Here is a 14,623-nt window from a genome sequence, read left to right on the forward strand (position 1 = left end):
ATGTGTATCTCTAATGAAAAAAGGAACATACAACTGTTAAATTTTTATTTTTGATTTATGAATAAGTGATAAATGATTAATGGAATGGAAAGGGTCATAACCGGATTATCTTTCATTTCCAAGTTTTGCACAGACGTGGGTTAATATTTGCCATCTTACCAGAAGGTCATGAGGTACCATGGTCAAAAATAAATCCAGCAAAGCCAAGGAGCAGGGATTCGTGTTTGGCATAAGAGAAGGATATATTTATAGGACACATTTAGATATGTTGTTAACAACAAATCCCAGCCTGAAGGACATTTATCATCTCAACTTGTCTATTTAACTTTCAAATGTATTTTCTTAAAAAAAAGCACGTGTATGTCTGTAAGGTAAGTTTATTGTAGAAAACAATACAAAGTAAACAATAAAACAAAACCAAAAAACCTGAAAAACTTAAAATATGCTGTGTTTATTCATCGTAATTCCAAGAGTCAGGTAAAAAATGCATGAAAAAAGAGTCGATAAGGAGGGTTACAACCAAAACAGCCAAAAATGATCTATTTCCTCTTTTTAGCCATGGTAGTGCCTAAGAACACATTATATATAGTGTTACAGACTATAATGTGTTATAATGCAGTGAAGTGTTGTAATGTTTTGTAAATGTACAGTGTGTTTAATCTCAAAATATATTTGTAAAATACTACCACAGTTCCACTGTACCTCTGGTTTTATGAGCACAGATAAGTCACTATGGCTTTTGCTTCTATCAGGAGCAAGCACACTGACATTTCTTGAGGACAATAGAGCTAGAAAATGAACTTGGTTAGAATAGAATAGAATTCAACTTTATTGTCATTGCACATGCACAGGTACAGGGCAACGAAATGCAGTTTGCATCCATCCAGAAGTGCTTTAGTGATATAGATATATTACAATATATATTAGCAATAGTATAGATATGTAAGTATATTACAGAAATGGGTCTATTATGGTATGTTATAATGTACACGGTATGAAGTATGTTGTGAATATTCTATAACTAAGTATGTACAGGCTGTAGTGAGTACAAGCTATGTACAGGCTATGAACAGGATATAAATATGAAAAACTATACAGAATATGAAATAAATAACTTTACAGAAATCTGAGATATACAGCTATACAGAAATGGGAACTATGCAAGTTGTAAACAGTTGTAGGATTAAAGATTATCGAATGTACAGAATGATTATTTACACAGAGCTATACAGTAGTGCAGTTAAGATAAGTGAGGGTGTAGATAGTTTCTACAGAGGCTATATAAAGTGCTAGTGGTTTTGAGTGGTGGTTCAGTCCATGTTATTATTGTGTGTTCGAGGGTACAGTTGTCCATTGTGGGTGTGTGTATGTTCAGTCCATGAGTTTAACGTGGGTCAGATGTCAGGAGGCAGAGTTCAGGAGTCTGACAGCTGTGGGGAAGAAGCTGTTCCAGTACCTGGTGGTCTTAGTCTTAGTTAACAAGTAAGGCAAAAGTCTTTGCTTTGGTGATATGCTGGGAGCAGGGGTGTTATCAGTTTCCCGAAGTACACAGAGAGAGAAAGAACCATCCAGGAAGTGTGATTTTATAATGGCGGAAGCAAAACAGCAAAAGTACAGGGAATTCATGATGATGTTTTTCAAATGTGAAGCTATAACAGATGGGACTTAAACTCAAAAATTCAACTTGATTTGCTGAAAGGGAAATAATACAAAACTATACTGAGAAATGGTCACATGTCTTCTTGTTAAAACGCTAATATTCCTAACTGAAGGAATATTTTTTATAACTGTAACTAGACTGAAAGTAAGAAGTCACAATCAGGCACCTTCAGACGTTTTTGTGAAGTATGTTTTATTGTATGTATGTGCTCATTTTTACCCTACAGGAACATTTTTAACTACGTAATTAAAGACTTTAAATGGTGCAGTGTTATACAGTCACCTTTTTAACGTAACACATGTGATATGATTTTTTACATTACTGGAAATAACTTCATGAAAAAATGTATAATAGTATCACTAATATACAGGGAGTGCAGAATTATCAGGCAAATGAGTATTTTGTCCACATCATCCTCTTCATGCATGTTGTCTTACTCCAAGCTGTATAGGCTCGAAAGCCTACTACCAATTAAGCATATTAGGTGATGTGCATCTCTGTAATGAGAAGGGGTGTGGTCTAATGACATCAACACCCTATATCAGGTGTGCATAATTATTAGGCAACGTCCTTTCCTTTGGCAAAATGGGTCAAAAGAAGGAATTGACAGGCTCAGAAAAGTCAAAAATAGTGAGATATCTTGCAGAGGGATGCAGCAGTCTCAAAATTGCAAAGCTTCTGAAGCGTGATCATCGAACAATCAAGCGTTTCATTCAAAATAGTCAACAGGGTTGCAAGAAGCGTGTGGAAAAACCAAGGCGCAAAATAACTGCCCATGAACTGAGAAAAGTCAAGCGTGCAGCTGCCAAGATGCCACTTGCCACCAGTTTGGCCATATTTCAGAGCTGCAACATCACTGGAGTGCCCAAAAGCACAAGGTGTGCAATACTCAGAGACATGGCCAAGGTAAGAAAGGCTGAAAGACGACCACCACTGAACAAGACACACAAGCTGAAACGTCAAGACTGGGCCAAGAAATATCTCAAGACTGGTTTTTCTAAAGTTTTATGGACTGATGAAATGAGAGTGAGCCAGATGGATGGGCCCGTGGCTGGATTGGTAAAGGGCAGAGAGCTCCAGTCCGACTCAGACGCCAGCAAGGTGGAGGTGGAGTACTGGTTTGGGCTGGTATCATCAAAGATGAGCTTGTGGGGCCTTTTCGGGTTGAGGATGGAGTCAAGCTCAACTCCCAGTCCTACTGCCAGTTTCTGGAAGACACCTTCTTCAAGCAGTGGTACAGGAAGAACTCTGCATCCTTCAAGAAAAACATGATTTTCATGCAGGACAATGCTCCATCACACGTGTTCAAGTACTCCACAGCGTGGCTGGCAAGAAAGGGTATAAAAGAAGAAAAACTAATGACATGGCTACCTTGTTCACCTGATCTGAACCCCATTGAGAACCTGTGGTCCATCATCAAATGTGAGATTTACAAGGAGGGAAAACAGTACACCTCTCTGAACAGTGTCTGGGAGGCTGTGGTTGCTGCTGCACGCAATGTTGATGGTGAACAGATCAAAATACTGACAGAATCCATGGATGGCAGGCTTTTGAGTGTCCTTGCAAAGAAAGGTGGCTATATTGGTCACTAATTTGTTTTTGTTTTGTTTTTGAATGTCAGAAATGTATATTTGTGAATGTGGAGATGTTATATTGGTTTCGCTGGTAAAAATAAATAATTGAAATGGGTATATATTTGTTTTTTGTTAAGTTGCCTAATAATTATGCACAGTAATAGTCACCTGCACACACAGATATCCCCCTAAAATAGCTAAAACTAAAAACTACTTCCAAAAACATTCAGTTTTGATATTAATGAGTTTTTTGGGTTCATTGAGAACATGGTTGTTGTTCAATAATAAAATTATTCCTCAAAAATACAACTTGCCTAATAACCCTGCACTCCCTGTATGTATGTATATATATATATATATATATATATATATATATATATATATATACATGTATATATATATATATATATATATATATATATATATATGTATATATATAAAAAACACCCAGCACGCCCCTGCGGGCGGTTTATCCTTCAAGCTCGGGTCCTCTACCAGAGGCCTGGGAGCTTGAGGGTCCTGCGCAGTATCTTAGCTGTTCCCAGGACTGCGCTCTTCTGGACAGAGATCTCCGATGTTATTCCCGGGATCTGCTGGAGCCACTCACCTAGCTTGGGAGTCACCGCACCTAGTGCTCCGATTACCACGGGGACCACCGTTACCTTCACCCTCCACATCCTCTCGAGCTCTTCTCTGAGCCCTTGGTATTTCTCCAGCTTCTCGTGTTCCTTCTTCCTGATATTGCTGTCATTCGGAACCGCTACATCGATCACTACGGCCGTCTTCTTCTGTTTGTCTACCACCACTATGTCCGGTTGGTTAGCCACCACCATTTTGTCCGTCTGTATCTGGAAGTCCCACAGGATCTTAGCTCGGTCATTCTCCACCACCCTTGGGGGCATCTCCCACTTTGACCTCGGGACTTCCAGGTTATACTCGGCACAGATGTTCCTGTACACTATGCCGGCCACTTGGTTATGGCGTTCCATGTATGCCTTGCCTGCTAGCATCTTGCACCCTGCTGTTATGTGCTGGATTGTCTCTGGGGCATCTTTACACAGCCTGCACCTGGGGTCTTGCCTGGTGTGATAGACCCCAGCCTCTATGGATCTTGTACTCAGAGCTTGTTCTTGTGCTGCCATGATTAGTGCCTCTGTGCTGTCTTTCAGTCCAGCTTTGTCCAGCCACTGGTAGGATTTCTGGATATCAGCCACCTCCTCTATCTGCCGGTGGTACATACCGTGCAGGGGCCTGTCCTTCCATGATGGTTCCTCGTCTTCCTCCTCTTTCTTGGGTTTCTGCTGCCTGAGGTATTCACTGAGCACTCGGTCAGTTGGGGCCATCTTCCCAATGTATTCTTGGATGTTCGTTGTCTCATCCTGGACTGTGGTGCTGACACTCACCAGTCCCCGGCCCCCTTCCTTCCGCTTAGCGTACAGCCTCAGGGTGCTGGACTTGGGGTGAAACCCTCCATGCATGGTAAGGAGCTTTCTTGTCTTTATGTCAGTGGCTTCTATCTCCTCCTTTGGCCAGCCTATTACCCCAGCAGGGTACCTGATCACGGGCAGGGCGTACGTGTTGATGGCCCGGATCTTGTTCTTACCATTCAGCTGACTCCTCAGGACTTGCCTGACCCTCTGCAGGTACTTGGTGGTTGCAGCCTTTCTAGTGGCCTCTTCATGGTTCCCATGGTTCCGTAGTCGGTATCCGTAGCCAGTCTTCTAATGATCTCACTGAGGGGGTTCAGGCCTATGCAGAACAGCAGTGGGGACAGAGCATCTCCTTGGTAGATCCCGCACTTGATGGTGACTTGTGTTATGGGCTTGGAGTTGGCCTCTAGTGTTGTACGCCACATCCCCATTGAGTTCCTGATGAAGGCTCTTAGGGTCCCATTGATCTTGTACAATTCTAGGCATTCCAGTATCCAGCTGTGGGGCATTGAGTCATAGGCCTTCTTGTAATCAATCCAGGCAGTGCACAGGTTGGTCAGTCTGGTCTTGCAGTCTCGGCTGACTGTTCTGTCTACCAGTAGCTGGTGTTTTGCACCTCTGGTATTCTTGCCAATTCCTTTCTGTGTCCCACTCATGTATTGACCCATGTGCCTGTTCATCTTAGCCGATATGATGCCTGACAGGAGCTTCCATGTAGTACTGAGGCAGGTTATTGGTCGGTAGTTGGAGGGGACCAGTCCCTTCTTGGGGTCCTTGGGGATCAGGACCGTCCGACCTTCGGTTAGCCATTCCGGGTGTCTCTCGTTAACTAGCAGCTGGTTCATTTGTGCTGCCAGACGCTCGTGGAGTGCAGTCAGCTTCTTTAGCCAGTAGGCATGAACCATGTCGGGCCCTGGTGCTGTCCAACTCTTCATACTGGAGACCCTTTCTTGGATATCTGCCACTGTGATGGTTACTGGACCCTGTTCAGGGAGGTCGCTGTGGTCTGCCCTCAGATCCACTAGCCCCTGAGCATTGCCGTTATGGGTTGCGTCCTTCTCCCATATGCTCTTCCAGTATTGCTCCGTCTCCAGCCTTGGTGGTGCTGTTCTCTTATTGTTCCCTTGCCACTGAGAGTACACCTTTGCTGGTTCTGTGGAGAACAGCTGGTTTATTCTCCTGCCTTCTATCTCTCTGGTGTACCTCCTCAACCGGGTGGCCAAGGCTGTGAGTCTTTGCTTGGCAGTTTCCAAGGCCTCAGGTATGGACAGCTTGCTGTATTTCTGCAACTCCGTTAGTTGGCTAACCTCCCTCCGTGCTACTTTGATCTTGCCCTCTAGCCTCCTCCTCCATGGAGGGTACTGCCCCTTGTGGCTGTTCAACTTGTAGCCAAGCATCTCACTGATCACTGCTGCCGTATTGTAGATCAGCTTGTTAGTGTCGGTAATCGTGGTTGTAGGTATTGTCCGTAGCGCTGCATTAACATCATCTAGCAGACCTTCTGAGGGTACTTCACGTAATCTTGGTAACCGGCTACGGGGGATCCAGGTTTCAAGCTTGGCCATTATCCTATTTTTCAGGTCAGTTCCTCTCGCACTCAATGATCCTTCTCCTATCGCACTTGGGGCTATGTACCCAATCGCGGGTGGGGGTGATGATATCTCCCCCCTGACCTGGCGTCCTGACTCCTCCTTGCCGTAGCATTTGTGTTGTACCTCGTCAATCTCTAGCTGTGAGAGCAGTCCCTTCTTTCGAATGTTGGAACACTGAGCTACTAGTTGTTTCGCCGTCATTGTGGATGTTGGGTATCGAAGAATCCATAGGTCCGTCATCCTATTCATGTAGCCCCTTCCGCCGGGGTTACTTGCGTAGTAGCATTCCAACAACGCCCTGTTTTCATCTCTTGCCCACCGATGCCTTCTTGTTCCAGTTTTTAAATTTAACCCTAACCCTTGTGCGTGTTTTTTATTTTGACAGCGAATGCGCACCTGCGGACCACTTATGTGCAGCCCTGGTTATTTAGCTCGTCATATTGCAGCCACAGAAATTCTTTTGTCCATGAAACCATAAAGCTGCACTTTCTTTTTGCCTTATAGTCTGATTTGTCATAACTTCTCCGTTTTGTGGTAAGCTTTTCTTTGGCTGTCACTTCTTCACCCTGACCTGTCTTATTTGGCTCAGCAGAACTGAAATGCTTTTACACGCTCACTCACATAAGCTCAGCGATTCTCTGCGCGATCAACCTCTCACATGTTTAAGCTGCGGGAGATTTCACTTGTCATGTTTGCATAGTAAGCTAACGATTAATAAGACGATGTCAGAGGAATTGGTGCGCAAATTATCATCACTCACAGATCAGTGCTGTTGCTCTCTATACACAGTTCGCGATTGCAAAGTGAAAGCAAAAAACAAGCGCAAATTCAAACGCGATTTCAATATGTCACATATTGACAGTGGCTCACCGATGCCAATGACATAATTACCCAGCTACATTTCTGAAAGAATGCAAAAGCATTGACATATATTTTTCCTTCCTACAGTAGCCCGACGGGCAGGGAAGAGATAGATTTTGGTAGCCCGTCTGAAAAAAATCGCTAGCTCCAGGACGTCGGGCTAGCGATATTGCGAGCCCTGTATCTGATTGAGGAATCACTCATCTTTGGAAAAGAGAGTTTATTACAGAGAAATGTCTCTTTCCAAAATAAAAGCTATACTATCCGCTTCTTCTGGGCTATATTCTCAGCAGCACAAGGAGAATCATGTGCTAACAGCTGTCTAAATGACTCGGCTAAAGTTAGTAGCATGCTTGTTGTTTTGGTCTTTGCACTAGGATGATGTCGGAGTAAATGTGCAGTCATATTCGTTGTGTTCCCACTATTGCTTTCAGGTTAATCTCATTGAAATGACCTTAACGCCACAACACGGCAAATCTCCGTTAACGAGCTACCGCTGATCGCCCCGTGCGTGGGGCTAGACGGCCAACACGTTAACGAGCTAACTGCGCTAACACACTAGTTCCCACCCATGTAATTGAGCATTGCATGGCACATCCAACATACTGTTTTACTTTAGTCCATGACTCGCTTACCTTCAGGGTCATACATCACATGAAAACCAAAATAATTCCAAACGCCAGATCTGAATGAGGGTGGGGGAGGTGCCCTGCGCTCTTCCTTCTGACTATGCTGTCTGTGTTGAGCACTCAGTGGATCTGCGCTCGACAGTGCAGCCTAGGCGGAGTAGTCGAACGCAGATTCACTGAGTGCTCAACACAGACAGCATTGTCAGAAGGAAAGTTGATAAAATAAATTACAAATGTTGTATTGTTCGATACATATGCGTACCGAACCGAAAGCACTGTATCGAACGGTTCAATATCGATACGAATATCGTTGCACCCCTAATATATATATATATATATATACATACACATATATATGTGTGTGTGTGTGTGTGTATATATATATATTTTACAATGTTTATTTATCGGATAAATTAACTTAAATGTCACTGTTATTATTGTTTAGATATTTATTTGTTTAGATTTACTCACGAACAAATAAAACACTGAGAAAAGCCAAACAATAATATCTTTAAGTTATCTAAGTGACTTATCATTTTTAACCAGAGTAGCGAAAGACCGCATTAATAATGGCTTATAAAGCATTTACAGATTAATTAAAAAAATATTGACATATGCAGCCATTTGTTTAACTGATGTGACAATGGAAATTAATTGTTGTTTAATGGAAAATTTGCTTGTGAAGCACAATTTTTTTAGGATTGCAAAAAATTTACTTTTAAATTATCATAGTTTTTGTGAAATGTGGTTTTCTTTTAAAGGTAAAGGAAAAGTGCTGTTTTCAAGAAATTACTGTGTTAAACATTGTATGTTTGATAGTGAATATTTTAGAACATACAATAAATAAAACTCTTTACATTTCATGAAATCATAATGAAAGTGTTTATTGAATTAATACATCATAAGCAGACAATTTAACAGTTAGTTCATATTTTATGAACACTGCCAAAAAGTTCCAAAAGAATGTGTCTTATTCAGCACTTTCACCCTGAAAAAAATAATGAAAGGTAAAATTATTCAACGCATATTAACAGTAAGCAATTTATTGCGTGTTGTTTTTGTACAAGTATCTACACTCTCTACTCTCTTCAAATCAAAGCAAATTAATAATACAAAGCAAACAACATTCAACATTATATCAAACACTCATCTGATCAACATTAAATGTTGTGTAAACGAATTAGATGAATTACCTTTCCAGCATCACGGCTCTTGACTCTCAGTTTGTTGACCTGAGATTCAGCAATGTCAGCACGCTCCTGAGCTTCCTCCATCTCATGTTGGACCTTTCTCAGTCTGGACATGTGGGTGTTGGCCTGTTCCTCCTGTTCAGTGCAATAATATGTTTTATTTAAAAACATATCTGATCATATATGAGAGATATCTCAGTTATGAAGCTGTGAATTCCATATGTAAAAATCACAAAACATTTCACTCACAGCCTCCTCAGCCTGTCTCTTGTAAGCCTTGACTTTGAGCTGTAGCTTGTCCACCAGATCCTGAAGTCTGACCAAATTCTTCTTGTCCTCCTCAGTCTGCATAAACAACAAACTGTTACTGATGGCTGAAGAAGAAAGAATTTAGGAACTTAAATGTAATAGATGTTTAGGTAAATGTGTAATCACCTGGTAGGTGAGCTCCTTCACTCTCCTCTCATATTTGCGGACTCCTTTAACAGCATCAGCTCCACGTCTCTGCTCAGCTTCAACTTCAGTTTCTAGTTCACGGACCTTTAATGCCATGATAAGTAATCAGCTTTTAATAAATATTAAGAGTAGAAAGAAAATGGGTGGAGATCATGTGATGGCATCAAAGTGTTTATTTAATACTTGAATAATAACTCAAGAATATATGCAGTACATACCCTGGACTCCAGTTTCTGGAGCTGCTTCTTGCCACCCTTCATGGCGAGGTTCTCTGCCTCATCCAGACGGTGCTGCAGGTCCTTGACTGTGACCTCCAGGTTCTTCTTCATCCTCTCCAGGTGAGCACTGGTGTCCTGCTCCTTCTTCAGCTCCTCAGCCATCATGGCAGCCTGAAAGTATGGGTGGTATTGGCATTATTGATCAAGCATGAACAAACATTTTGAAAAGATAAGATGCTTGTAAAGTACTAACTTACATCAGTGATAGCCTTTTTGGCCTTCTCCTCAGCATTTCTTGCTTCCTGAACTGCATCATCCACCTCACCCTGAACCTGGACAAGGTCAGCCTCCAGCTTCTTCTTGGTGTTCAAAAGACTGGTGTTCTGAATGAAAAAGAAACCGTTTTGATGCTGTGATTCTCACTCTCTGATGTGTCAAAGTTCTTGTAAAGTAATGAATACCAACCTGAGAGTGAAGCAGTCCAACACGCTCGCTAGCATCAACCAACTCCTGCTCAGCCACTTTGCGTCCTCTCTCTGTCTGCTCCAGAGCGGCTCTCAGCTCCTCAATCTCAGCCACCATCAGACCATTTCTGCGCTCCACCATGGCGACCTGCTCCTTCATGTCTTCCTGTCCTCTGACTGCGTCATCCAGGTGCAGCTGAGCATCCTGATGACAAATAAAACAAATGATATTATCATTGTTTGCTTGGAGGTTAATTAAAAAAAACACAAACACACACACAATCTACCAACTCACCTTGAGCTGTCCTTGGACATTCCTCAGTTGTTTCTGTGCCTCAGCAGCCTGTCTGTTGGCATGGCTCAGCTGAATCTCCATCTCATTCAGGTCTCCCTCCATCTTCTTCTTGACTCTCAGGGCATCATTCCTGCTCCTGACCTCAGCATCAAGAGTGCTCTGCATGGAGTCAATCACCCTCTGGCTGTTCCTCTTGATCTGCTCCATCTCCTCGTCCTTCTCTGACAGCTTCCTGTCAATCTCACCTTTTACCTGGTTTAGCTCAAGCTGAACACGAAGGATCTTGGCCTCCTCGTGCTCCAGAGTTCCCTTTAAATAAAGGTTTATTTCAAAATAAACTGGAGAAGGGATAGTTTTATAAATGTAATTACAAACAAAGTACACTTTTATAAAATACATTACCTCAGCTTCCTCCAGAGCTGTCTGAATTTCAGACTTCTCAGTCTCAACAGTCTTCTTGGCCTTTTCCAGCTCATGGATGCTCTTTCCAGTCTCACCAATCTGCTCAGTCAGATCTGAGATCTCCTCTACAGAGCAAACACAGCCAAGAGTTTTAGTACTTGGAGCTGATATATGCAAATGTTTTGGCCACAACATAACATATAAATGAATATAAACATTAGAATCATATCCATATGATCTATAGCAAGATAAGCGTACGCTGCAGGTTCTTGTTCTCTCTCTTCATGGTCTCAAGATGATCCAGAGCCTCTTCATATGAGTTCTTCATCTTGAACAACTCAGTGCTGAGAGAACGAGCCTCCTTTTGGGCTCCTTCCAGCTCTGCCTGGCTCTCCTCATACTTCTGCTTCCATTCTGCCAGGACCTAGATTAATTAAAAATGTATTAATTAAATAATTAGTTGTTGTAATGGGTGTAATTTCTCCTTTGATGATAGAGGTTATGTTTAAAACTTTACTTTATCAAAGTTCCTCTGCTTCTTGTCAAGGTTGGCAGCCAGAGCATTAGCTCTCTCCACATCAATCATGAGGTCCTCCACCTCACCCTGCAGCCTCTGCTTGGTCTTCTCCAGTGAGGCACACTTGGAGTTCACAGCCTCAATGGATTCCTCAGCCTCCTGCAGGCGCTGGGCAAGCTTTTTCCTGTTGTTAAAATATTTTTTTTTTAAATTAAGGCTGAATTGTTTGGTTTTAAATCTGAAAACTAATTTAAACAATGAAAGTATGGTGACTTACTTGGCCTCCTCCAGCTCCTCAGTTCGCTGGATGGCATCAGTCTCATATTTGGATCGCCACTGAGCCACCTCACTGTTGGCCTTGGACATTCCTCGCTGCAGCTCAGCCTTGGCCTCCTGCTCCTCCTCAAACTGCTCTCTCAGCAGATCACAGTCATGACGTGCTGACTGAACTGCATGAGCCAGGGCATTCTTGGCCTGTTGAAGTGACAGTTGATTTCAGATTTCGGGATTTTTTTTTTGTTGAAATCAATTTTAAAGTCTAATGCTGAGAGGATAACAAATTTAAGAGGTAAAACCTTAGAAAGATATTAGAGGATTATCTGTCTCAGAGTTACTGAGTGTCTCTGTAACTGATTAAAACTTGTCTCTGTTTTTATTAGTAAGTGCTGAAATTTAACAGAAGAGAGAAAACATTTCAGACCTTCACTTCCTCCTCAACGTGTCTCTTCAGTTCCTCAATCTGCTGAGTGAAGGCCTGCTTGCCCCTTGTGAGCTGAGAAACAAGAGCTTCTTTCTCCTCAAGCTGGCGACTGAACTCACCTGTAGTTAACACACATGTATTAAGCCCAGTTTGTTCCATTTCACCCACTGATTGGTTGTAGTTTTAGGTACCTGTAAATGACAAATTTCCAGAGACAGACTGTTTCTTTGTTATACATCACTTACCATTCTCTGTTTGAAGTCTCGCCTTCTGGGCATTAATGTCATTCAGCTGACGAACATTCTCATCATTTTTGGCTTTGAGTTCACTTAGTTGATCCTCAAGAGTCCTGCACATTTTCTCCAAGTTGCCCTGTCACCAAGTAATGCCATATCCATGTTAACAGTTAATGAGCTGCTTTGGCGGTCCTGAAATGTAAAAAAGAAAAAATCTGTTCTCTATAAATACTGTCCGCACCTTTGCTTTAGCAACAGCCTCCATGTTGCTGGAGAGGTCATCAATCTCCATCTTGTACTCGCTCTTCTCTTTCTCCAGCTTCTGTTTGACACGCTGGAGGTTGTCGATCTGCTCTCCGAGCTCTGCTACAGTGTCAGCCTGCTTCTTACGGAGAGCTGCTGCAGTAGCTTCATGCTGCAGAGTTGATTCCTCAAGATCACGACGCAGTTTCTGGAACTCAGCCTCTCGCTTCTTGTTCATCTCAATCTGAGCAGCTGTTGCTCCACCAGCTTCCTCGAGCCTCTCGCTGATCTCTTCAAGCTCCCTGGAGAGGTCGGCTCTCTGCTTCTCTACCTTAGCCCGAGCTGCCCTCTCAGCCTCAATCTCCTCTTCCAGCTCCTCAATACGAGCCTAGTTTGAAATTATTTGGATTTATCGATTAGAACCTAAACTAAACTAGGTTTTTGAATTATAATGAACAATATTCTTTATGAAGACTGGTCGTTAGTGTTACCTGAAGTTCTTTGATCTTCTTCTGAAGTTGAGCACCAAGGGATTGTTCATCTTCAATTTTGCTGAGAAGTTGGCTGATTTCAAAGTCCTTCCTTGGTGTGGAAGAAGTATGGTTTTACGATCATAGTCCATATGATTATTGCAATGCAGTGTGTGTAAAGAAAATTATTTACAAAAAAAGCCCTACTTCTTGATTTTCTCATCAGACTGCTGCTTGTCATTCTCCAGATCCATTATGGATTCCTGGGCCAGTTTCAGATCTCCCTCCAGCTTCCTCTTGGCTCTCTCAAGGTCCATGCGGAGCTTCTTCTCTTGCTCCAGTGAACCCTCAAGCTATAAAGTCATGTCAGTTGATTCAAGTGGTTGGTATGACAATGATTCAGCACTAAAATTCTTTCCATAAAAAACAAAAAACAACAACGTAATTTTTATAGTTTTCTTACATCATCAACTTGCTGTTCCAGCTTTGTTTTGGACTTGGTCAGAGTGTTGACTTTGTCTTCTTCTGCCTGGAGATCATCCAGTGTTTGCTGATGGGCCTCTTGTAAGGCTTTCTTCTCCTTAGTCAACTTGGCAATTGACTCATCTTGAGATGCCATCTCCTCTGTCAGGTTTTTCACCTGAAACAATGTGAATACATTAAGTTTAATTTTGTTCGAGATTTTGCTGATTATTTGATCGTTTAACATGTATATTCAAAGAACAACATTACATGTTTTAATTGAACTAAGTATACAATCAAAATGAACTGAACCTTGTTTTCTGTGGCATGTTTCTCCTTCTCCACTTTGGCCAAGGTGAGCTCCAAGTCATCAATGTCCTTCTTCAGCTCAGAGCATTCATCCTCCAGCTTCCTCTTCTTAGCAGTCAGCTCAGCATTGATTTCCTCTTCATCCTCCAGTCTCTCACTTGTCTCTTTGAGTTTTGCTTCAAGCTGGATTTTGCTCTTAATGAGCCCCTCACACCTTTCTTCAGCATCGGAGAGATTGTCAACTTCCTATAATACATGTTGAACACACAAGTTAGATTATTTGTGACAAAAGTGTAGTTAAAATCATAATTTTAACTACACTTTTGTTTTAGCAAATAAATAATCAGAGGGAGAGACAAACATGTGGTCTTTTTATATCTACCTTATATACATGAACTATAGGTGCAATGTATACTTTTCTCTACTACTTACTGCAGCCACTTGAAGTTGCAGGTCATTCTTCTCCTGCAGCAGGCTGACCATCTTCTCTTCCAGTTCCTTCTTCTTAGCCAGAGCAGCAGCCAGGTCTGTCTTCATCTTATCATAGTTCTCCTTCATGTTCTGCAACTCCTTCTCAGTCTCAGCACTCTTCAGAAGAGGCTTGATCTTGAAATATACTTTCAGCCATGGCCAGTTCTTGACATTCATGAAAGAACGGATGTTGTACTGGATGGTGTAGATAGATTCTCTAAAAACCAAACATGAGAGTGTTACTTTGTGTCGTCGGATCTTAATATGAGGAAGGAAATACAAAAGAGAATACAATAGAGTTTACTATGATAATGTTACCTCCTCTCCATCATCTTCACAAACTCTTTCCTCATGACGTATCCTCTGCAGAGAGCCTGAGTCATGGTCACCAGCTCAGCCAGTTTCTCATCTCTCAACTCCTCAAGAGTGCCCAGCAGACCACAA

The 14,623-nt window shown here is 42.1% G+C and overlaps 2 protein-coding genes across 2 annotated transcripts; both read right to left on the reverse strand.

Moving 5' to 3' along the window:
* Window positions 1–8,604: 8,604 nt before the first annotated feature.
* LOC147332789 (myosin heavy chain, fast skeletal muscle-like) lies at window positions 8,605–10,279 on the reverse strand. The gene is made up of 7 exons (XM_086289524.1): window positions 10,076–10,279; window positions 9,868–9,993; window positions 9,611–9,781; window positions 9,372–9,476; window positions 9,186–9,281; window positions 8,940–9,071; window positions 8,605–8,734 (listed from the first exon to the last, which is right to left on the reverse strand). The coding sequence occupies exons 1-7, from the start codon at window positions 10,232–10,234 to the stop codon at window positions 8,717–8,719; spliced, it is 807 nt and encodes a 268-aa protein (XP_086145650.1). The 5' UTR covers window positions 10,235–10,279; the 3' UTR covers window positions 8,605–8,716.
* A 2,861-nt stretch (window positions 10,280–13,140) lies between these two features.
* Window positions 13,141–14,614, reverse strand: LOC147332790 (uncharacterized). Its single transcript, XM_086289525.1, has 5 exons — window positions 14,498–14,614; window positions 14,141–14,396; window positions 13,712–13,954; window positions 13,401–13,577; window positions 13,141–13,290 (listed from the first exon to the last, which is right to left on the reverse strand). The coding sequence occupies exons 1-5, from the start codon at window positions 14,560–14,562 to the stop codon at window positions 13,141–13,143; spliced, it is 891 nt and encodes a 296-aa protein (XP_086145651.1). The 5' UTR covers window positions 14,563–14,614.
* Between the last annotated feature and the right edge of the window lie 9 nt (window positions 14,615–14,623).

Source organism: Aulonocara sp. 'chitande type north' Nkhata Bay, linkage group LG4, assembly GCF_057382095.1.
Source record: "Aulonocara sp. 'chitande type north' Nkhata Bay isolate Kocher_YH1m ecotype deep benthic linkage group LG4, A_spYH_male_GT1.1, whole genome shotgun sequence".
Taxonomy (NCBI): domain Eukaryota; kingdom Metazoa; phylum Chordata; class Actinopteri; order Cichliformes; family Cichlidae; genus Aulonocara; species Aulonocara sp. 'chitande type north' Nkhata Bay.

Excerpts from the sequence above, each read along its gene's own strand:
- LOC147332789 (XM_086289524.1), bottom strand. The coding sequence starts at position 10,234 with ATGAAGGAGCAGGTCGCCATGGTGGAGCGCAGAAATGGTCTGATGGTG. Across the intron at positions 9,782-9,867 it reads CCAAAAAGGCTATCACTGAT|GCTGCCATGATGGCTGAGGA; the intron begins GTAAGTTAGTAC and ends CCATACTTTCAG. Across the intron at positions 9,072-9,185 it reads AGAGACAGGCTGAGGAGGCT|GAGGAACAGGCCAACACCCA; the intron begins GTGAGTGAAATG and ends TGCACTGAACAG.
- LOC147332790 (XM_086289525.1), bottom strand. The coding sequence starts at position 14,562 with ATGACTCAGGCTCTCTGCAGAGGATACGTCATGAGGAAAGAGTTTGTG. Across the intron at positions 14,397-14,497 it reads GTGAAGATGATGGAGAGGAG|AGAATCTATCTACACCATCC; the intron begins GTAACATTATCA and ends TTTGGTTTTTAG. Across the intron at positions 13,578-13,711 it reads AACATGCCACAGAAAACAAG|GTGAAAAACCTGACAGAGGA; the intron begins GTTCAGTTCATT and ends ACATTGTTTCAG.